The 23,953-nt window shown below is 43.6% G+C and overlaps 1 protein-coding gene across 4 annotated transcripts in view; it reads right to left on the reverse strand.

Moving 5' to 3' along the window:
• khk (ketohexokinase) overlaps positions 1-15,042 on the reverse strand; it is a 60,623-nt gene extending 45,581 nt beyond the window's left edge. For 2 of the 4 annotated variants that reach the window (XM_041199959.1, XM_041199957.1), the window contains exons 1-3: positions 14,971-15,042; positions 6,538-6,636; positions 5,731-5,847 (exon numbers count right to left, since the gene is read on the reverse strand). In XM_041199959.1, the coding sequence (XP_041055893.1) occupies positions 5,731-5,847; positions 6,538-6,635 (215 nt within the window). In that variant the 5' untranslated portion in view covers position 6,636; positions 14,971-15,042. The other 2 variants (XM_041199958.1, XM_041199956.1) reach the window with 2 other exon arrangements.
• Positions 15,043-23,953: the final 8,911 nt, after the last annotated feature.

Genomic DNA, 23,953 nt, shown 5'->3' on the forward strand with positions numbered 1-23,953 from the left:
AGATTTGTACTATGTGCAGTAGCAGGTGGGAAAAAGGACATTTTACCCCCGGCCACAAAGGCAGCTTTTTGTGCTGTATCGTCCCATCCCCACCTCATTAATTATGCAGCCACAGGAAACATGCCATCTCACTGGCAGGTGGCATCCAATTTGCCCACCACACCATTACCTTGCCGCTTCCTCACACAGGGCGCCATATTTAAACTGCAGCTGCACGCACACTTCTCAATGCTTGCAACCCAGGAGGGCACTGGTGGAGACATGGCCCCAAAAGCTAAGAAGAATGCAGCCCCCCTGCTTCAGGGACACATTTCTGGGACGCCTTCTGGACACTTTGGATGCCGGCCACGATGTCCTCTACCCCAGCTTTGGCCGAAGGAGTCTCACCATTCTGGCTTGGGAGGTGGTGGCAGAGGTGGTCAGTGCCAATGCTGGACACAAGAGATCAGCCATCCCGTGCAGAGAACAGATGAATGATCTTATCTGTGCTGCCAGGTAAGGCAACCATCTCATCAATCTAAACTCACACACCCACAAGGCCATCACATTCACTAGCATCTCACTCACTGCCAGCTCATGGAACATCACCACCCACTCTCTCACACAAACCCTCAGCCCTCACCATCTTGAGGCCACTTGCACAGATCAACATGTGCCCCCACACACACCCTGGGATATCCCCCTTCCCCAGTATGGCCCTCACACTGCAGCTGTTGAAAAGCCACCCCTGCTTTAAGCTGGTCTGGTAGGTAGAGACCTGCCTGTCAGCCTCCCTAAAAGTGACATGGTGCTGTCTGCTAAGCCTGGCACTGATGACTATGAATACTGCCCAAAGCAAGGTAGGCAAACAAACCTCCAAGTCCGGAGTGAAGTGCGGTTCGTGAGATGCATGTCACTTATGTACAGTTGTGAAACACATCGGCGTGCAATCATGCTAACGTGCTGGGATGATCCAGTGTCGGGGGATGATTCCGGCAAGCAGGGATTATAATTGGAAACAAATGTATTCAAATAACATTCCCAATGTCTGGCAGCGGGAAGCGTGCCCCACCATTGATGAGCGGACCAGACAGTTGCAAATCGGTTTCACAACAGCGTAAAGCCGATTGTTGGCCTTATTGCCAAATTGTCATGCCATGACACCTGATGTCAAAAAAGGCAGGAAATTCCAGCCAATCTCTCAGCACAACCCTATCAAACCCCTTCAGAATTTTGTAGGTTTCAATGAAACTGCCTCTCATTCTTCTAAATTCCAGAGAATATAGGCTCAATTTACTCAACATCTCATCAGAAGACATCCCCCCTCATCCCAGGGGCCAATTTAGTGAACCTTTGCAGTACCACCTCCAATGCAAGGAAATCCTTTTTAAAATGTCAAGACCTATCTTTCACTATTGTTTATTCAGTATTCAAAAACTGTATCTCACAACACTTGAGCTTTTAAACAACATGAAACAATACTGCAATATGCAGCAATTGCAAATATTATGGCAAGAATAGCTTGAATGTGGGGAATTTGCTATCACAATGAGTAGCTGAGATGACTAGCATAGATGCATTAACAGGTAAGCTAGATAAGGAGCAAGAAAGGAATAGAAGGACATACTGATAGCATTATATGAGGATAATAAGATAAAAGATACTTTGATTTAGTTTCGTTTTATTAATTTAAAGAGATTACCAAGTTTTTTATCTTGTCTGGACAGGTCATTGTACTCTTTGTGGCACTGGTCACCAACATATAGCAGCAGTGAGGTGGCTGTCAGGGCCATTCTAGCTACTTAGGTATCAAATAGGCAACTTTATAGGGATCTTTCCCCTTTTCTGTCTCCAGCTGTTGCTCTCAGCACCACTGAACTTCACAGTGGAGAACCCACAGGTCCTTACTTTTGAGATTCAAAACCCTCCTTCTCGATTCTTCTTGTTTTATTTTATTCATTCATGGGATGTGGGCCTCGCTGGCTAGGCCAGCATTTATTGCCCATCCTTAATTGCCCTTGTTCAGAGAGCAATATTAAATTAAGACAATGAGTTAAGAGTCAACCACATGGAGTCACATGGAACATTAAGCTTGCTGCTGTATATTCAGATGACTTTTCTGGGAATTTTTGGTGCAGGTTATCAACACAAGGAAATCTGCTGTCCTTACCTGGTCTGAAGTCACGTGAGGGCCAGACCAAGTAAGGACAGCAGGTTTCCTTCCCTAAAGGACATTAGTGAACCAGATGGGTTTTTACAACAATCAGCAATGGTTTCGTGGTTATCATCATTTTAATTCCAGGTTTTTAGTGAATTACAATTTCACCATCTGCCATGGTGGGATTTGAACCCAGGTCTACCAAGCAATACCCTGGGTCTCTGAGATACTAATCCAGTGACAATACCCCTGTTTCTTCTATTCACAAGATTCTTCTTGTGATATTATCTGTGTAAGTGAGAATATAAAGATAATGGATATTACTTCTTTTACAGTGATTTCCAGAATAAAATAAAGTGTGAAGTAATTTGAAGTAATTTCAGATTAGATAGAGATGCCACCCTTACCTTCCACTTCAAGCCTTGTTCTGAACTTTTGTGCCAGTTCTGAACTTCTATGGTGCCACACTGTTGGGTTTCTGATGTTAAATGCAAGTTGGCGTTTTCAACATAAGGTCCCTGATCCATCATTAAGCATGCTGCTGTATATTCAGATGACTTTTCTGGGAATTTTTGGTGCAGGTTATCAACATAAGGATCAGAGCATACACCAGCGTTTATCCATTTGCACCTTCCAGGAAATACCAGGCCTGAACAGAAGTGTCTGAACAGAATTGTGTTTCTCACATATATTAGTTTGAGACAATGCGGTTTGCTACACAGGAGGCTGGACATAACATTGAAATGGCCTCTCCTCATTAAGCACAGCATGGGATCTTAGTTGAACTGACCATGTGGGTACTGCACAGAAAAACAAGGGGAATGAGTAGGCCATTCAGCCCTAAACAGTTTTTGAGTCAAGGCAGCTGGTTTAATTGTGAGATCAAATGGATACGCATATACTGCATAACTACATATTGGACAGTAACAATAAACTGTTGGTTGTAGATGATGTGGGGCTCTGCTTACAGATGATTGGCAATGCTAAATCTGAGATAGTATCTAGTGCAAACTTTCAGGTTGTTAGACTTTACCTCATTGACACATCTGTGTAATTAATAAGGCTTAAGTTATCAAATTGTACTGTACATAAGCTTAGTGATGGAAAGTCTTAATTTGTATGTATTATTGGAATGTTATTAAGAAGTTTTTAAGTTGGCACTTCTTTAAGTATAAAACTATATAATGGCTTTAAGGAAGAAAAAATACACAGAAATGAACCAAGGTTGTAATTGGGACACATGTTGCATTTGGGCTCCAATGAGTCCGGCATTAACAGTGAACAGAAACGAAAACTGGAATACTGATTGGATAAAAGGATGGCCTGAGAGTTAGAATTGTAAGAAAAGGGTACAAGTCAATGTTACTTTATTGTAGGGAAGCCATAAGCACTTCTCTTGGTCAAGAATTGTAAATATAGGGTGTAAGCTGAGGTTAGGTTGTTGTAGGGAAGCCATGAGCTCACTTCCTATTGATCAGGAGGTACCAATTTTTGGGTAAAGTTATTAGTTACATTGACACAATGGTGCTCAGACTTGGGCTGAATGTTGCAAAAGCTGCCTGAGAAAATGGTATAAAAATAGAGAAGTAGCACTAAGGTCTTTGCATTTGCCAGAGGGTAGCATTGGCCTCAGGGGATTTGCTAAAAGGGGCTCTTACCAGGAGAGAGTTAGGAGTTAGCAGTTGTGCCAGTCGACAGCCAAGGTTTGGAGTTGACCACAAGAAACCCAGAGGTAAATATAGCTTTAGAGTTTGCCACAAGAAGCCCAGAGTTGATTATAGGCTATGGATTTCTGTAAGAATCCAGAAGTAAGGATGAAGATTTGCTGTAAGAAGTCCAAGGTATCAGTATTAGATCAATATTAGAATTCAGTATTAGGACTAGATGTAGTTGCTTTAAGAAGAAAGTGAAAGTGAAAGCTGCCTTCAGCATTCAGCAGCAATTGTAGTCTAGGGGAGAGAGAGAGACAGACAGAGAAAACGAGAAAGCATTCAGTAAGCAGCTGTAAAATAGATAGACTAGGAAATTAGAAGTCTTCACACTGCAAAGAGGTTTTTGTAAGTTGACTAAGATAGAATCTTCAAGACTTCGAGAGTCAAGAGGCTAGGTCCTAGGGATCAAGAAGAGAAGACCCCAGAAGTCCTCAGATCCACAGAAAAGACGCTGTAATCATGCCACGCCTCAACTAGTGGAATGTTAAACATTAATCTTTATTGTCCAATAAACTTTGCTACTTTGCATTCTAAATTAGTGATTGTCCTTTTTGCCAATAAGTCTTACTCTGGGGTTTAGTACTAGAGTTTGAATCCCTTCAAGGTAAAATTGTACCATTTTTATTGAAAGGAAATAAAGACAATGGTTTTTTTGCAATGGTTGAATTTGAGATTTTTTAGATCTGAAGGTGCATGGTTACTTTACCTTTTCATAAAAAGCTGCAATCTTTGGACGTTTTGTTGTATTTTCACCATTTAGAGTGTATTGTAATTCAAAGTCTACACAACAGGCTGTACTCAACCAGCCCATGCTTGCAAAACTCAGGACATAATATCTAATGTTAGATGTAATACTGCGATTGGACAGCATTTACTGAACAATCCCAAGTGTGCTAAGAATTACATTAACAACCAATTTAAAATGATCAGTTGGGCACACAATGTGGTTCACTTATGTTTGCCAGAAGCTATGTATATTCATACGCAAGGACCTGTCCTCTGCAGGCAAAAGGACATGCCCAAGCATTGTGCCATTTTTGAACTAAACAAAAGCTTGGGGGCACAATAGTTCCCTGGTGCATTTGCCAAGGCAACACCTCGACCAGAGTCAACTTGCCAACCAATCAGCACTCTTTTCTCACGCAGTATAAATTGTTGCTTCCTTTGAAATTTGGCATTCTTCTGTCTGTCCTGATAAGTGCAAGATAAAAAGTTCCACATCATGTCTTTTTTTTAGCAAAAGTGAAATAATTAAAACTGGGTGATTCCATTTCGTGTTTTGATCAGTTAAAGTCAGGTTTCCTCTCGTGGGTGAGTCCAGAATTAGGGGGCACCATTTTAAAATTAGGGGGTTTTAGGACAGAGATGAGGAGAAATCTTTCCTCTCAAAGCGTTGTGCGACTTTGGAATTCCCTACCTCAGAAGGTGGTAGAGGCGGGGTAATTGAATATTTTTAAGGCATAGTTAGATAGATTCTTGTTAGGCAAGGGAATCAAAGGTTATCGGGGTTAGATGGAAATGTGGAAATCGAAACACAATATCAGCCATGATCTTATTGAATGCCGGAGCAGGATTGAGGGGCCAAATGGTCTACTCCTGTTCCTATTTCTTATGTTCTTATTTTTCCTGTACATAAATGTGGTAATACAGTTTGCTTGTCCATCCCATTACACTTAGGAATCCGTACAAACGGCCTTTCACATATTACAACCCTGTTGATCCATGTCACCATGGATGTTATTCATACATTAATTTTAAACATAACTGAAGAATATGTATGAAGTATCATTAAGCATAAAGAATACTTTTAGAAGTGTGTCACGCTGACAACAAGATACAAAAATGCTTAGTGACGTAATAAAAACAATTATTCTAGCTTACTCTGAAACACGTCCAGGCGCCAGAGAGCCCATGAATCCACAGGGAGCACCGAGTAATGACAGAACTGTACATGTATTGGAGGCATTCCCACCCCGTTGCCATCTCTGAGTTAAACATCTAAAAAAATAAATGCAAGTGAGAATTGAAATTTGGTTATATAGTTTCAAAACAAAATCCCTAGTTTTATTTTGATAAGTTTATAGCATTTTTGCAATCAATGGATTCTAGCCCCAATCAGATATTCCAGCTCAGTATTGAGCAAAGCTGCATTGTCAAAGGTGTCTTTCAGATGAGGTGTTAAACTGAGGGCCTGTCTCCCCGCTAGGTCCCATGGCACTTTTTAAAGAAGAATAGGGAGGTTCTCCCAGTGTCCTGGCCAACAGTCATACCTAGATTATCTGGTCATTATCACATTGCTATTTGTGAGACCTTGCAATGTGAAAATTGGCTGCCACATATCCTATTTTACAAAAGTATTTCATGAGTCCTATTCCACTTTGGGACATTCTGAGGTCATGAAATGCATCATATAAATGCAAATATATTTTTCTTTTTCATTCATGCCAATACATTGGATAAAAAAAAAACAAGAGTTTAATTTCCATGTTCAAATGAAAGCGGTGACCGAACAAAACGAAATCTTGCCGGATTTCTGGAACATAGTGGGATAGCAAATGTGTCAAAGATCAGACAAAAAGCAGTAGAAATCTCAATTAGTCTTTAAAATGAGTTAATTGAATCCAATAAAACTGCTAAAGATTGAAAACTTTTAACTCATTGCACAACTCATTGATGATATTTTTTTACCGTGTATCTGTGTCTTCAACTGGAAATTTATCGACCACATTAATAACGTCCAAACATACTAGCCCAACACAGAGGATCTGCTTCTCTTTTGCAGCCATTCTGTAATAACACACATTGAACAATATTCTCATTAATTATCTGCACTGCAATTGTACAACCAAAATTCTGGAGAAAATCTGTAACCACTGGAAATCTGAAATCAAAACAAAGAATGCACAGCATCTATAAGATGAGATGATTCAATACTTCGGTTGGGACCCTTGTATTTCCACATTTTCTATTTACAGCCAAGGAATTTTCAGAGTCCTCTCTGTATAGAAAATGTGTCGTGTCACAAGCTCAATCTTTATTGTTTGTGGAAATAACATTTAATTTGAAAGCATGCTGTCTTCATGAAAATGTGTTTAACAAACCTTTATTCATCTGCAAATAAAGGGTCAATGAAAGTGGATCACAAATACTGCCTGTATGTGACATTGTTTCAACATGCGCAATTCATCCATCTGTTGTTCCACTCAATAATAAAAGGTTTGCCAAGCAATGATCTTGAAGTCAGTGTCCTTGTGAGAGGCACAATCTCCTCAGGAATGTGCTCCTTGTCTTCCAGAAATTCCTTTACACAAACATCAGCCAAATCACAGCATCAGTTAGTTTTTTTTATTCTTTCATTGGACGTGGGTGTCACTTGCAAGGCCTGGATTTGTTGCTCATCCCGAATTGCCCTTAAGAAGTTGGTGGTGAGCCACCTTCTTAACTACTGAAGTCCATCTCGTGCGACTATTTACACAGTGCTGTTAGGAAGGGGGTTCCAAGATTTTGATTCAATGACAGTGAAGGAATTGCGATATAGTTCCAAGTCAGGATGGTGTGGCTTGGTGGGGACCTTGCAGTTGGTGATGTATCCATACACCTGCTGCCCTTGTTCTTCTAGGTGGTAGAAGTTGTGGGTTTGGAAGGTGCTGTCGAAGGAGTCTTGGTGAATTCCGGCGGTGCATCTTGTGTATAGTGCATACTGCTGCCACTATATGTTGCACTGGTAATGGAGGGAGTAAATGGTTAAGTTGGTGGAAGGCAAGTGGACTGATTTATCTTGGATGGTGTTGAGCTTCTTGAGTGTTGTTGGAGCTGCACTCATCCAGGTAAGTGGAGAGTATTCCATCATGCTCCTGACTTGTACCTTGTACTGACCCTGATGGAACCTAAAGTAAGCATTAGTGAATAGGTTATTGCTGTGTAAGTGCTGCTTGATAGAACTGTCGATGGCACCTTCCATCACTTTCGCCTCGCTGATTATTGAGAGGAGGCCAAGGGGCGATAATTGGCTGGATTTGATTTGTCCTGCCTTTTGTGGATAGAACATACCTGGGAAATTGGGTAGATGGTTGGTGTTGTAGCTGTACTGGAACAGCATGGCTAGGGGCACAGCTAGTTCTGGGATCCAAACCTTCAGTGCTATTGCCAGGATGTTGTCAGGGCCCATAGCCTTTTCAGTATCCAATGCCTTCAGCCGTTTATTGATATCATGTGGAGTGAATTGAATTGGCTGAAGAGAGACATCTGTGATGCTGGGGACTTCAGGAGGAGGCTGAGATGGATCATCTACCTGGCACATGGGGCTGAAAATTGTTGCAAATGCTTCAGTCTTGTTTTTTGCACTGATGTGCTGGGCTCCCCCATCATTGAGGATAGGAAGATTTGTGGAGCCTCCTCCTCCTTTTAGTTGTTCAATTGTCCATCACTATGCATAATTGAATGAGGCAGGACTGCAGTGCTTTGATCTGATCTGTTGGTTGTGGAATTGTTTAGCTCTGAGCTCTGCCTATCACTTGCTGCTTCTGTTATTTGGCATGCAAGTGGCCCTGTATTGTAGCTTCACCAGGTTAGCACCTTACTTTTAGGTATGCCTCGTGCTGCTCATGGCATGTTCCCCACACTCTTCAATGAACTTGGGTTGATCCTTGGCTTGATGGTTAGGTGGAGTGAAGGATATGCCAGGCCATGAAGTTACAATTCTGCTGCTGGTAATTCACAATGCCTCATGGATGTCTAGTTTTGAACTACTAGATCTGTTTTGAGTCTGTCCCATTTAGCATGGTGGTAGTCCCACATAACGCAATGAAGGGCATACTCGTTGTGAAGACATTATATCAAAGACTGTGCAGTGGTCACTATATTGCCATGAGTAGTTGCATCTGCAACAGGAAGGTTGACGAGGACAAGGTCTGATAGGATTTTCCCTCTTGTTGGTTTCCTCACCACCTGTCACAGGCCCAGTCTGGCAGATATGTCCTTCAGGGCTTAGACAGCTGGGTTAGTAGTGATGATACCAAACAACTCTTGGTGATGGACATTGAAGTCCCACTCCCAGAATACATTCTGTGCCTTTGCCACCTCAATGCTTCATCCAGGCGGTGTCCAAAATGGAGGAGTACTGGTTCAGACGGCTAGATGGGTTATGGCAGTGGGGGGCGGGGAGGGGGGATAGCGGGGTGACGGTGGGTAGGTAGTAATCAGTTGCAAGTGCCTTTGCCCATATTTGATCTGATGGCAGGAGACTTACTGGGATCGCAAGTCAATGTTTGAGGACTCCCAGTGCAGCTCCCTTCCAACTTTATACACAGTGCCACCACATCTGCTGGGTCTGTTCTGCTAGTGGGGCAGGACATACTTAGGGCTGGTGATAGTGGTGTCTGGGACTATATCAGGCTGCTGCTTCACTGGTCTGTGGGACAGATTTCCCAATTTTTGCATAAGCTCCCAGATGTTAGTAAGGAGGACTTTGCAGTATTGGGTGTCTGTTATCATTTCCAGTGCCTAAGTCAATGCCAGGTGGTCCATTTTATTACTTTTTGACTTTTCTGTCATGGTTTGGTACAACTGAGTGGCTTGCTAGGTCCTTTCAGAGGGCAATTAAGAGTCAACCTCATTGCTGTGGGTCTGGAGTCACATGTAGGCCAGACCAGGTAAGGATGACAGATTTCCTTCCCTAAAAGGCATTCATGAACCAGGTGATATTTTACAATAACTTCACAGCACTATTACTGAGACTAACTTTCAATTCCAGGTTTTTATTAATTAAATTTAAATTCAACCGACTGCCATGACAGTGGCATGTGCTCAGAACGTTGGCCTCAGAATTACTGGTCCAGTGACACCACCATCTACCCTTGCTGTATTTCAGTCTTTCTTTAAGTCCAGGGTGTACATTTCCTACTCCATGACCTACCATTAATATTGTCAAGTACTGAATAAAAGGAGAGCATAAACTACTTCCTCACTTTGAGCCATCAGCAAATGTTAAAGCTCAGGAATATCAATCTTCAAGCCCAAAAGAATTGTAGCTGTGTAATTGAATTCAGGATATTGACTACTTGTCCTCCTCGTTCCCAGATTCCGTTTTTAATAGCGATCTGTCATATCCATACTAAAATACTCCATATCACAAATTTGCAGAGAAACATGATTACATTTGGTTAGCAGTACACTAACCGCCAGTACACAATCTTCTTATATTTAGTTACTTCTTGTGGTATGCTGGAGTGTATTTCCTTTCTTTACCTCACTTAAAAATATATCTAGTTCTACAATCATACAACCATTCTCAATCAGAATATATTTGTTTTTCTCCCCAGTAAGAAATTGCAGTAACTGTGAGAGCTCATTGCACAATTGCTTTGTGAAAATTAGTTAACTCAGGTTAATGAGAGACCAGTGACCGGATGTCACTTGTGCACCGTCAACCATTAGTGTAAAAAAAAAACTAAAGCCCATGAATGTCAATTTGTTTTGAAGCTCGAGAATGTAATTCAATATCTGAACCCTTTGCCCTCCCTTCTGCAACAGAGACCAATTTGGGGCATTCTACACTGGCTATTTGTTTTCACAGCAGCAACTTTCTCCTCCCTTTCCAAAGGTTAACTGTAAGAATGATAATATCTGACTACATGGCATCCACATAGTTCAGTTAGTAGACCTACTGTAAAAACGAGCCAAAAAGAGCAGGAAAGTCCAAAGTTTGTTCAATGGTCAGTGTTATGTTAGCTGATTTCAGTCTGGGCTACCTCAATAGAGGAATAAGAATTAGAGTCAGCCATCTTGCCTATGAGAAGGAAATCAACCTTATCATTTGTTCCTAATTACTATCCACAAATCCTGCCAGGAAGTGTTTGTGCCTGAACTGTGAGGCCAGAATTAGGCTGGAACTGATTATAAAAGTAGAGCAATAACTCCATCCCAGAATGCAGTATGTAATTGTTACGGTTGTTGTGGACTTCATTTTCCAGACAGGTTTCTCATTAGAAACATCGAACTTTATTTACAGGCTGCAGCAGTAGTTACATGCTTCCATCAAGCTCCACAACTAGAAGAACAACTCTAGAACAAGAACCTTCATGACATTACAAGTATATTCATGGGTTATGGAATTAAGTTCAATCTCTCAGGTGGTTTCCTGATCCTGGTGGAACGTCATAACTCCATGATTTTTGAATCTTTTACAGGATCCACATTATTTGGAACCACAGCAACATCAGGTAACTCTTCAGGCACAGGCAGTTCAGTGTTATCTACTCTGACAGAGACATCTAGTATGTCTATCCTTGGTTGAACAATTTCAGCATGGACCACTGGTTCTACAATGCTTACAGGTCATTTTGTTGGAGTATTTCCCTTCTTCTCAAATGATCCATGTTTACCGGTGATCTGGCCATCCATTTCTATGTGGTACGACAAGGGTCCAGTCACAGAAACTATTACAGCAGGTAACCATCTCAATCCACTTACCAAGTTTTATACGTATGCTGCTTCATCAACAGTAAATTTTCGCTCACAACTATGCAAATCATGGGCAGGATTTTAAGTTGACGTGCGGGTGTGCCGCCATTTTACGTGGGCATGATGTGCGCTGTGCGCTCCCTGTGTGGGCGGGGGGGGGGGGTCCCTAAACCCAAGAGTGCACTTTTTCGCGCATGTGCATGAAAGAGCGCACTCATCTCCCTGAGGTTAAGTGCTCCCTCAGGGAGATCATCTCTACTGTACAAATTATTAAAAATAGGAAAAAAAGATCCCTGACATGTCCCCTCATGTGACACTGTCACATGAGTTGGGACATTTCCATAACTTTTTAAAAAACTTTAATTAAATTTTTTAAAATCTACATGAAACCTCATCCTGCCCATGGATGAGGTTTCATGCTTTTTCTGAAGCCTGCCAGGGCACCTGGCCTGCCCGCCAACCTTAAGGTTGGACAGGTAGGTCCATTATTTACTTCAATGACTCTGTCAATGGCGCATCATTTTACGCGTCGGCGAGTGGGGGGCGGGGCCCACTCGCCAACAGGAAAATCCTGCCCCATGAGTCACTTCTTGATTCCCTTGACCTTTCTCCACGTTCCCCTCTGAACTGGGAAGTACCAGACTTAATCTAGTTCGAAGGTGTTGCTTCATAAGTAACTCTGAAGGTGCTGAACCTGTAGTAATGTGGGGGGATGTTCTACAGTGAAACAGAAAATGTGAAGGTTTAGCCTCCAATGTTCCTCCTGATAATTTTTTCACCCCAGCATTAAAAATCTGTACTGCTCTCTCAGCTAATACGTTAGATGATGGATGATATGGTCCCATCTTTACATGCTTGATACCATTTAGGCTCACAAATCTTTGAAATCCAGCACTAGTAAACACAGTACTATTGTCTGGGATGATTACTTCGGCAATCCATGTACAGAAAAGCTTTGGTGTAACTTTTTTATAGTTACACCTGACGTTGGCAACCTAACCTCGTACACGTCTAGTCATTTGGAATGTGCATCAATCATTAGTAGGAACACGGCGCTTAAAAAAGGATCGATGTAATCTATGTGCAGTCTCACCCAGGGCCCAACGGGTGTAGTAGGACCACAACAGGTAACTTCTGTAGCTGTTGGAGTTATATACAGCGTTTAACCACCTTCTTGATATCACCATCCATGTCCAGCCACCAATAATAACTTGGCGTGATCATCTCCATTCCTGAGATTCCCGGATGTGCACTATGCAACTCTGCAAAGAGTGGTTCCCTTCCTTGTGAAGGAACAACTACTCGCACACCCCATAACAGGATACCACCTTGACTGCTCAATTTATTCCTTCGAGTGAGGAAGGGCTTCAATTCATCAGGGACTGGTTCCTGGGACCATCTTTTCAACATTTGGGGCAGGATTTTTACCTCATCGGCAGGCACGACGAGCGAGCCCGGGAGTAGCAGCGAAACTGATCACCGCCTGTGATCATGCTGGTGGGTCATTAGCGCACTCAGACCCTCAGCGCTGCCAATGTGGGGGCGGGATAAGTGTGAGCGCTGAAGTGTGCATATGTGCGGGGGAGCGCACACTGAAATCTCCCTGAAGGCACGGAGCTGCCTCAGGGAGCTGAAAATTTTTAACACTAAAAAGAAAAAAATAAGGAAAACATGTCCCCCCTCATGTGACTCTGTCACATTAGCAGGGACATGTTAAAAACAAGTTTTAAAAAAATTTTTTATTTGCTTTCCGAAACCTCATCCCACACATGGATAAGGTTTTGTTAAAAATGCAAAGGCTGCCTGGCCCGTTTGCCCATCCACCAACCGAACGGTTGGACAGGCAGCAAAAAATTCTATTTCATTAATTGATTAAGGGACAAAATATCGTGAGAGTGCGCGATGACATTGGGATGCTTACCCAACGTCATCGCACACTATTTCACTCCCATTCAGGTCAGGCGCCAGCACACCTGCGGGACAAAAAATTCTGCCCTTGGTCTCTCAATCTAGACGGAACTGGATCACAATTCATCCAGTTTCTTATCTGCCTTGTGCAGACTGGTGAGGAATCCAGGAAATTCATTGCTAATATGATCTCTTGGGGAACTGGGGCATGTTCTCCTGCAAAGGAAGGCGACTTAGGGCATCAGCGTTGGCTATATGCATCCCTGGTCTATGCACAAAAGTGTATTCATATGAGGATAACATTAAAACCCATCTTTGAATCCACGCGGAAGCTATGGGAAGGATAGCTTTTTCTTCACTGAACAGACCCAAGAGTGGTTTGTGGTCAGACACTATCGTAAACTGTCAGCGATGCACATATTGATGGAATTTTTTAACTCCAGAAATAATTGATAACCTTTCTTTATCGATTTGCGAATACCCTTTTTCAGCTGTGGAAAGGATCCTGGACAGGTAGCCTATCGGCCTTTCTGAACTGTCATCCATCTTGTGCAATAGTACCGCTCCCACACCATGGGGGATGCGTCGCAGGTTAATACCAACACCAGGGTCATAGTGTACTAACAGGTTTGAAGAGTGCAAGTGTTGTTTAACTTTCATGAAGGCTTCTTCATGGGATGGCCTCCAAACCCAACGCTGGTTTTTCTTTAATAATGAGTGTTGATAACTTGGAATTGACCATAATAATTAACTATACCTAAGAGTGACTTGAGTTCAGAGATCTTTTTAGGCAAAGATGCCTCCTTAATAGCTTTAACTTTTTCTTCTACAGTGTATAATCCTTGGGCATCCACCCAGTGGCCCAAATAAATGGCTTCACTTGCCTGAACGGTACACATTTCTTTTCTTAAGTGCACCGCTGCTTCCAAAAATCGTTTCAAGACTTCCTCCAAATTAGCCAAGTGTTCAGCTTCCATGAACCCCGTTATTAGGACGTGGTCCATGTAGGCCACAACTTGAGGTAGTCCTTGTAGCAAACTCTCCATCGTCATCTGGAACATCTCGCAGGCCAAAGAAACCCCGAAGGGTGGACACGTGTATTGATATATTCATGGGTGTTTACGGTCACAAACTCTCTGGAAGTACCATCCAGTTCCAGCTGTTGATACATGTGACTCATATCTAGTTTAGTATAAATTGTTGCTCCTGCCAATTTATCATAGAGATCCTCAATCTTGGGGATAGGGTACTTGTCCAACTTGGCAGCTTTGTTTACTGTTAGCTTATAGTCCCCACAGATCCGGATGGTCTGATCCGGTTTTAAGACAGAGACTATAGGTGCTGCCCACTCTGAGAATTGAACCGGCTGTACGACCCCCAGCCTCTCTAAATGGTTCAATTCGGTGTCAACCTTCTCCCTCAGAGCATATGGCACGGCCTTGCTTTAAAGAAAGCAAGAAGTTGCTTCCGAGTTGCTTTAATGATTGCCTTTTTTAAGCTAAACAATCTTGAAAATTAATATGCTCAATTAATTGGGTCATTCTTTTGTACCATTTAGCATTTCGTGGTTTGACTCCCCTGTACAATTTAAAGCTCAGCAAATCAGGTGAGACAGGAGAAACAAGGAAAATGTAATAAAATTTAAATAATACGTAAAATAGAGATACTCACAAATACTAAAGCACAAGACAGTCAGAGGAATAATAATATATAAATAGAATACACACAAAATGACAAGCAAGGGAAACTCACTTGCTTGTCCTGACAGTAGACACCTCGCTACTAGACTGCTATTACAGTCGACCAAAGAATGAAAGTAATAGTGAACAAGAAGGATGTGGCAAAACTGAACTTACTTCATATCTCCCACACAGCACCATCTATTGATGAAAGGCCGACACTTCTACAAAATGACGTTCACTTTTGAGATAGAGTTTTTGAATATTTTTCTTCAGAATTTTGTGCATCCAAGAAGACTACAGAAAAGGCAGAGAGTCTCCTCTTGTTTGCATTATCACAGGGAGCCTTAAACTGAGACTTGGAGTAATGGTGATTTTCAATATCTAGACAAGATTGTTTCAGTTTCAGTTGAAGTTCCAGCCAGGTTGAACAGTATTTGCATTGCCTGGCTTCAGCTGGCTGGAGGTATAACTCTACTCTAGAGCAGTGTTTTTCAACAATGTTCCCTGAGCATCCCTTAAGGGTTCCACACAAGTTTCAGGTCATTTGTAAATTGTACCAAATTCTTCAATTATTCAAGATATATTGTTCTTACATTTAATGAAAAATAATCATTCATTCATTCAGTAGTGATTTACTTTGTTTTCATCTTAATTTTATTATATGGTGGGAAGGGAGGAGGGGGAGAGTGTTGGGGTTCCACGGAATTTCACAATATATTGGGGGGGTTCTTTAACCCAAAAAGGTTGAAAACCACCACTCTAGAAGGAGCGGTATATACGAACACACAAAATAGGAGCAGGAGTAGGCCATTTACCCCCCAAGCCTGCTCTGCCATTTGATAAAACCATGGCTGATCTGATTGTGTTCTCAACTTTACTTTCCTGTCTACCCCTATAACTTTTGGCTCTCTTGTTAAACAAGAATCTATCTAACTCAATCGTTAAAATATTCAAGGACCCTGCATCCGCTGCTCACTGGGGAAGAGAATTCCACATAGTAACAACCCTCTGAGGGAAAAATTCTCCTAATCTCCATCTTAAATGGGAGACCCCTTAGTTTTAAACTGTAGGATTAAACTCTTAGTTCTAGTCCCTCCCACAAGATGTTTATCTGGAAAAAGATGTAGGCAGAACTCTCACCCAAAAGCTAAAAGCGTAAATATTTAGAAAGTAAGAATAGAGAATCTCTGTTCTGTAAATGTTTAAGCTGAGGTTAGATAGTTTGAATACCCCAATATTATACATGGTGTAGTAATTATCGTTTTATTTAGTGTGTAATGTACCTTTAAGAATAATAGTTGTTACGAGAGATCACATGATCTGTAGTAACCAATAGGAGAGTAATGTGTGCTACCTTAGCAGTCAGTGTCAAAATGGAGTTAGAGTTGAAAGCACACGTGTAGTTGCTGTTGAATATATTGTGAATAAACTTAATGTTTCCACTCAAGGAGTGTCTGCAATTCAACTCTATTACTAATAGTACAACTCAGCCCCCTACAACAAACTGGCGACAAGGATAAAACAGAATTGAACAGAAGAAATCAAGTTAAAAAGAAATCGGCACTGCACCTCATCCACTGATTGTAAGTAGCAAGCTCCATTAGAATTGAAGAAGTTATCCTCTCTCAAAATGCCACAATTTGGGAGAATTGATCCTTTTGAACCAGCCGCAAATGATTGGTCTCAATACATAGAGCATCTCACGTTCTTTTTTCAAGCAAATAAGATTACAGTGGAAAAGAGGTGAGTGATCCTCTTGAGCACTTGAGGGAACAAAACCTATAGTTTGATTCGAAGTTTGATGGTGCCCAGTGCCCCAGATTCAAAGAAAGTCGATGAATTGGTGAATCTTGTGAAGGGTCATTTTCAAACCAAGCTCTCAGCCACGCAGAGGTTTAGGTTTAATTCACGAAATAGAGCCCCAGGTGAGACAATTGCATGCTACATGGCAAATGTGAAGCAGCAAATGGAACATTGTGAGTTCAGTAAGACTCTGAACAATATGCTCAGAGATCGTTTAGTGTGTGGTGTGAAAGATGTCACTACTCAGAAAATATTATTGTCTGAAATAAATCTGGATTTCAAGAAGGCGCTAGAGATAGCGCTGTCTACGGAAAGCGCTGTAAGAGATTCACAAGCAACATGGGGTGCGCAAAATGGTGCTGTTCTCCACATCAGGCAGGAAACCTCAGCCGAAAGTGACGTAAAAAAGCTTCTCTGCTGAGAAGCGGGAAACAGCACCTGCTAGCCGATAAATAAAGAAAAGTAGCTTAACAGCTAAATCGAAGAATAATTGTAATAGAGGTAGAAACAATGAGTCTTTTAGTGATTGGCAGTTTAAAAAAAATCGAATGCTACTATGGTCACAGAAATGGGCATATAATGAGGCAGTGCAAGGAAAGATTCAAGCAGGCTTGTGAACAAAAGAAGAAGCCCAATGAAACCTACAATATCGAAGAGCCTGAAACAACAAGTTCTGACATTTACTCATTGTTTAATCTGAAAGTTGGAAAGACAGAACCAATATTTGTCACGGTGAAAGTAAATGACAAACCTGTTAAAATGGAAGTAGACATGGGAGCTTCCAGTACAGTAATTGGGGAACATACCTTCAGATATTTGAATAATGGTGAACATCAATTTAGCTGGGATGAGCTCATCATTTTCTTGTAAAGGCAAACAACTAAGGGCATCGGCGTTTGTGATTTGATTGCCAGGCTTATGTACAAAAGTGTATTCGTATGCTGCCAGAATTAAAGCCCATCACTGTATTCTTGCTGAGGCTATGGGTGGTATAGCCTTTTCCTCACTAAATAAACCTAACAGTGGCTTGTAGACTGAAACAATTGGCCAAGTTAAAAACATATACAGGTGAAGACGTTCAAGTAAAAGCCATAAGCAGTGTAACTGTCCATTATGGAAGTCAATCAGCACAGTTACCCCATGATGGTGGTAACAGGTGAAGGGCCAAGCCTCCTGGGGCAAAATTGGTTAAAGGAGATTAAGTTAGAATGGTCTGAAGTCCTTCAGTTAAGAGCAAGTGGGCTACCAGAACTACTTAAAAAGTATGCCACTGTCTTCCAGGATGAACTGGGGAAAATCTAGGACCTGCAGGCCAAGATTTATGTGGATCTGGAAGCAACCCCTCACTTCATGAAGGCGACACCGATGCCATATGCCCTGAGAAAAAAAGTCAACACTGAGCTAAACAGGCTAGAGAAACTTGAAGTTATAAAAGCTGTTCAGTTGTCAGAATGGGCAGCACCCACGGTCCCCATCCTTAGACCCGACCAATGCATCTGAATTTGTGGGGACTACAAAATGATGGTTAACAGAAGCAGCCAAACTGGACAGGTACCCCATTCCAAAAATTGAAGATCTGTGCGCCAAGCTGGCAGGAGGGACAACAAACAAAAGACTGGAAGAGGAATGGATGACAGACAGAAGGAGTTGGTGAAGGGTGATCAACCAGCATTGTGGTTACTCTAAGTAAAATGGGAGAAGCCAAAAGAAGAAGAATGCATGATGGCTGAAGTATGACATTTATCAGACATGTTGTGGGGAAGCGTCTTTCTCTCATTCAGCATCTCCTCACCCAGTTATAGAGCTGCTAGCCCTGGCAAGTAAAATTCCACGTCCTGGATGGGTGGGCAATGCTTAACAGCACCACCACTTTCTCCAGTCATGAACAGTTTCAATAGGAAAGGCAAAGGCTTGGGAAAAATACATTCCATTATTGGGCAAATAGATTTAAACAGAAAATCCAAGTTCTCATCATTTGAATCATGAATAAACAGCTGAAACTACCGTGTCAAAATTAAATGAATGAAGCTTCAAAAACAATATGTAAAAATTGCAAAGTTTTCAGAAAGGAAGTTGCTGTCACTGCCGCTGTATCCTACTAGGCAGAGAAACATCTACAGCTGGTTCTTTCAGAAAGCCTAAAACTTTGCTTTGTGGAGCCAGGAAGAGCAGCAGTGTTTCTCCTTCCCAGGAACAAGGGAAGTTGCTGCTTCTCCTGCCCTCGACTTGTCCCTCCCACCTCACAAGTCCTTCCCAAACTCCCTCTCCCTGCCACTCACCTAGAACTTGAAAGGTGGCCAAGGGCTTCCTGATCACTACCTCTCAGCAGACACCCTTTCTCAGTGGAAAATGGACTGGCAATATTTAAATGAGGCTTGATCATTAACATCAACATTGCTTTAGCCTCCTACTGCCTCTGACAGGCAGCAAATCAACACTTGGAGCAAACTGTTAAAATCAGCTCCACTTCTATCAATGTTGCAAGGTATTTTTCTTCAGACTTCACAAATGAAACAATTTCTTCTGAAGGTCCGAGCCATAAGCATTAATTCTCAGCCTCATCAAAGACCAGTCACAATAAAGCATTTAAGGTCCATTCCTTGGGCGGAATCTTCTTCTTGCATCATGGGGCCCAACAGTGGGACCAACAGTGCACGACACTTCCCCTCATAGGTGGGGTGGCTGGTCACACAGGATGACCCAGCATCCAGCCAATTAATTATTCGTGCACAAGGAGCCAGGCCAATCATGAGTTTGGGACAGGAAGTCAACGAACCATCATGACCTCAAGTGGTCGAAGGTCTGGGTGCCACATTTAAAAGGGACCCGGACAGGCATTCATTCCCTGAAAGCCAGCAGCATCAGTTTGGCTGTGTGAGTGGGTGAGCTGCTCTTTGAATCTCCTAATCTTCCACTACCCCCTGTACGTAACCTCAATCAGTTCCCCTACTAGAATAATGTTTCAGAGCAGAAAATGAGTGACTCCACGGGTCAGCAGTACCTCCCTACAGGTTCTCCTTCAGGCTATCTGTGAACAGTGGAAGGCGCTGTTCCCCAGGGATGGCAGCAAGAGGCCCTCCGCCTGACCACGGTGGCCTGGGAGGAGGTGGCAGTGGAGGTTTGCAGCCAAGGGCCCTACATTGGAAATTGGTTCCAGTGCAGGAGAAGGGTGCTCTCCATAATCACTGCAAAGTGGCACTCATAAGGACATCAAGCAATGTAAATGTGTGAAGGGTGAAGGATGCTAGGCAGGAGTTTGGGTTGCAGGCCTTAACATCAGATGGAAATTGTGGACTAAATGTGTAGGAGCCACTTCATGCTCTGTAAGCTGTACCTGTGGCAGGATATTACATGTTTGGAGTACTTACAAGGGACAGCACAGAAGCTGTCATGGGAAAGCATGCTCAAAAAGCACTTATGCAGCCATTGGGATAACACACAATCCTTCTGTCTGCCTGCAGGACAAAAGAGCAACATGAGGGAGCACTCAAAGACTGGTGGTGGTGTCCCTAGTATTAGAACCCTGACCCCCGAAGAAGAAAAGGCTGACGAATCGGCCGGCAAGAAACAAAGGCAATCCTATGCAGATGGAGAGATGAGAATTTCAGTGCATTTGAGTGAAGGTGCCTCCAGCCTGGTGCTGACAACTGGGCATTCAGGATTAACGCCTGATACAATGTTGGGAAAAGTTATTGTGCATAATTCTCTGTGTTGTCCACTGCAGGTCCACGCAGCAAGGGTAAAAGGAAGAGGCAGCCCTCCCCAAACTCCGCCTCCACCCCCAAGGATGAAGAGGCAGAAGACCCTGATGCACCGTCACATCATTCCCCTCCACCCTCCCACTGCGCACAGATACTCACATCGGTGGGTAGACATTTGCAGTTAGTCTTGGGGGTCGCTAGCTGGTAAGCACATTACAGGCGCCTCACCGCAGCTGATGGAGGATGTGACAATCAAGGTCCCTGAAAGACTGGGCACTGCTGGAGCCCTGTACTGATGACATGCCTATGGAAACAGGCATAAGAAACCTGTTGGAGATGCAGAGACAGGCAGGGGCAAGATCTGGAGGAGATGTCCAAGGCCATGCACAGCCTTGATTGAAAGGTGGAGGACTTTGTCCAAGTTCTGAGCGCTGTCATGGCTCTGGCATTTGAGTACATGGCTTCTTCCATGGAGAGGTTGGCAACTGCCAAGGAGAGCTATGTCCTGCAGAACACTCAGTGGCTGAATATGCACTCAGTCTGCATTCCATCGCTCCGGCCATAGGCTCTTTACAGCGTTGGTTAAACGAAAGGGGGACGAGACACCTCAACCTTCCTCCAGGTGCCCCTTCTCCTTGGATCAGGGAGGTGCCATTATGCACCGAGAGGGTTGAGGAATGCCAACAAGCCACACCAGGGACATCATCTCAGGGTGATCCAAGGGTACACTATTGCTCCTCCTCCCCTCTGCCAGTTACCCCACTGTCTCCAGCAGGTGAGGCTGATGAGAGTGCACTTGTACTTGTGCAGACTGAAGGAAAGACTCAAGCACATTGCTGGTGGGGGGGGAGGTGAGGGAAGCTGCCACGTACTTGGAAAAGCTTGTCAAAAGTAGACATTCTTCTGCAGATGAGAATGTTCAGCTGCAGCTCCATTGACATGCTTGGAGTTGGGCCTCTGAAGCTTTACTGCCCACTCAATCAACGCAAAAGTTTGAAAGCGCCACCAAATGCCCCAGAACCTTTCACCCCTCGGGCACAGACTGCAAATTAATGTGCATTTTAGTGGGCAGCAGAGCAATTGGCCAACTGGACACGTTGTATAATCCCCTTGCAAAAGGTGGCCATGGTGCAGTCACTGGTGGAGGTGCTCACAGCCCCTTGCAATGTCTTTATTCAGGTTTGGACCCGTATCCATCATGGTTCAAGTTAACAGTACAGCCTTGCAGTGTGGGTTAGGAGAATGCCTGCATCTAAGCTGAGGGCACAGCATGCAGTCCAGTGGCCGAAGCTGCCGCCAATCGGTCAAGTGGAGTGGGGCGGCATTGGGTGGGATATCAGACAGTCAATGAACGAACTACACAATGACCATCCAAGCAGTGGCCAACACTCTCCTGCTTGTGTGAAGGGGCCTTCAGACTTAACCAAGAGAGGTCCTTCGGACACATATACTAACCCATGTGTCCCTCTCTCTTTAATCCTGCAGGAGAACAACATCAGGATCATGGAACCTGGTGATTTAGCAGAATGCCTCATGGCTTACAGTGAGCAGAGAAGAAGACAGTGGTGGAGGCACCTGGCTTAACAAAATAAGAGTATCTCCCTCAAGATGAAGGGGCAGCCTGCTGCACACGCAGCTGAAGATCCACAGAGAGCCGTCGCTTGTAGGTGCTTTGCTAGGCCCAGGGTCTATAGACGGCGCCTGTCATTCCTGCAGATGACTGAGAACCAGTGTCACCAAAGACTGCATATGTCGAAGGAACAGGTCAGTTACGTATGCCACCTGCTGCAGGATTTGGCACCATGAGGACATGGAGGGCATCCACTGCCAGTGGCCATGGAAGTGACTGCGGTGCTCAATTTTTACACCAGTGGCTCCTTCCAGGGCTCCACAGGTGATTTGTGTGGGATCTCGCAAGCCTCCATACACAAGTGTATCCAGGAGTTCATGGACACCATCTTCACAAAGGCACAGAACTTTGTGCATTTCGCCCGGGGTCAGGAAAGCCAGGAAGCAAGAGCGTTGGAAATTGCGCCAATCTCAGGTTTTGCGCAGGTGCAGAGTGCCATCGACTGCATTCACGTGGCACTTAGATCTCCGTAGCAACAAGCAGTCAACTACGTCAACCTCAAGGGCTTCTACTCGCTGAATGTCCAGCTAGTGTGCGACCACCATAAACACATTCTACAAGTCCACGCATGATTCCCAGAGAGTGTCCATGACTCCTACATCCTTAGCAAGTCTCAGATCCCTGACATTTTCCAGGGTACAGACAGCCTGCAGGTTTGGCTTCTCAGTGACAAGGCTACCCACAGAGGACATGGCTGATGCCGCCCGTGCGGCAGCCTCAGACTGCAGCAGAGCGACAGTATAACGAGGCTCATGCTGTGATCCGGTCTTTGGCGGAGCAAGCAATAGGCATTTGAAATTGAGGTTCTAATGCCTTGACAGGTCTGACGGAGCAATGCTGTCCACTGAGGGTGTCACGCATCATCGTCACTTACTGCCTTGCTCCACAACCTGGCACTACAAAGGAGGGAGTACCTGGCTGAGGAGGAGATGGAGAAGCTGCGCGCCTCCTCCAAAGAGGAGGACGTTGAATGGTTGACAGTGAGGAGGTCCTCAAAGGCAAGGATGCCAGCGATGAGGCCATCGCACTGGCCAGGCGAGGCAGGCACACTTGGGAGGCCCTCATAGATGCAAGATTTGTGGAAGATGATGACAAGATACAGTGAGGACAGTCCTGACATCCTCACCTTGCATCTGTGAACATTTGACTTCTGTGTGGCTGATGGCAGTGTGCATACCCTCAGAGCTCAGGTTCATGTCAAGGAGACATAGCAGAGGTCCTAATAGCCGCTAGATTCCAGGATGTCGATGTGTAGTGAGGACACTCCATATATCTTCACATTGCCTCTGTGAATGTCTGACTCCTGTCTGGCTGAAGGCAACTCATTTGCACTGTGTGTTCAGGATCATATCATGGAGACGCAGTCGTGAAACTTTAAATGCACCTAATCCTTTGTCAGCCTTCAGGACCTGACTCCTTCAAGAGCACAGCACCATCGGTCACAGATGCTAAAGAGATAGGGGGCCAGCCCCACCTCGAACGTGCTGACAGCACACAGAAAGAATGATGGAACTCTGTGACGCCTGCCCACCGTCAAGAAGATATAATAATTCTCATAATGTTATTGGAATTTATTGTAAAATAGAGTAATGAGTGCTTTGATCTAAGGAGAGTGTTTAGGTTTGAAATGTTAATTAGGTAAACATTGGGAAGTTTAAAAACATAGATGTCAAGGGAGCATTTGCATTTTTAGATAAACCAGACTAGATTGTTTTCAAAGCAGGGGGTGGGGGGGGGTGGCAGAGGAGGTGGGCGGGGTGGGGGGGTGGTGAATGTGTCACCTCGCCAGGTGAAGTTTAGAAACAGTATGTTTATTTTTCCCAAAGATTACTGATAAAACTTAGTGCTATGAGAGGGTTTTATTATCAGGAAGATAAAGTCCAAAGACAGAGTGAAGCAATGGATATTTGCATTCAAAG

The sequence above is a fragment of the Carcharodon carcharias genome, chromosome 11 (genome assembly GCF_017639515.1).
Source record: "Carcharodon carcharias isolate sCarCar2 chromosome 11, sCarCar2.pri, whole genome shotgun sequence".
Lineage (NCBI taxonomy): Eukaryota > Metazoa > Chordata > Chondrichthyes > Lamniformes > Lamnidae > Carcharodon > Carcharodon carcharias.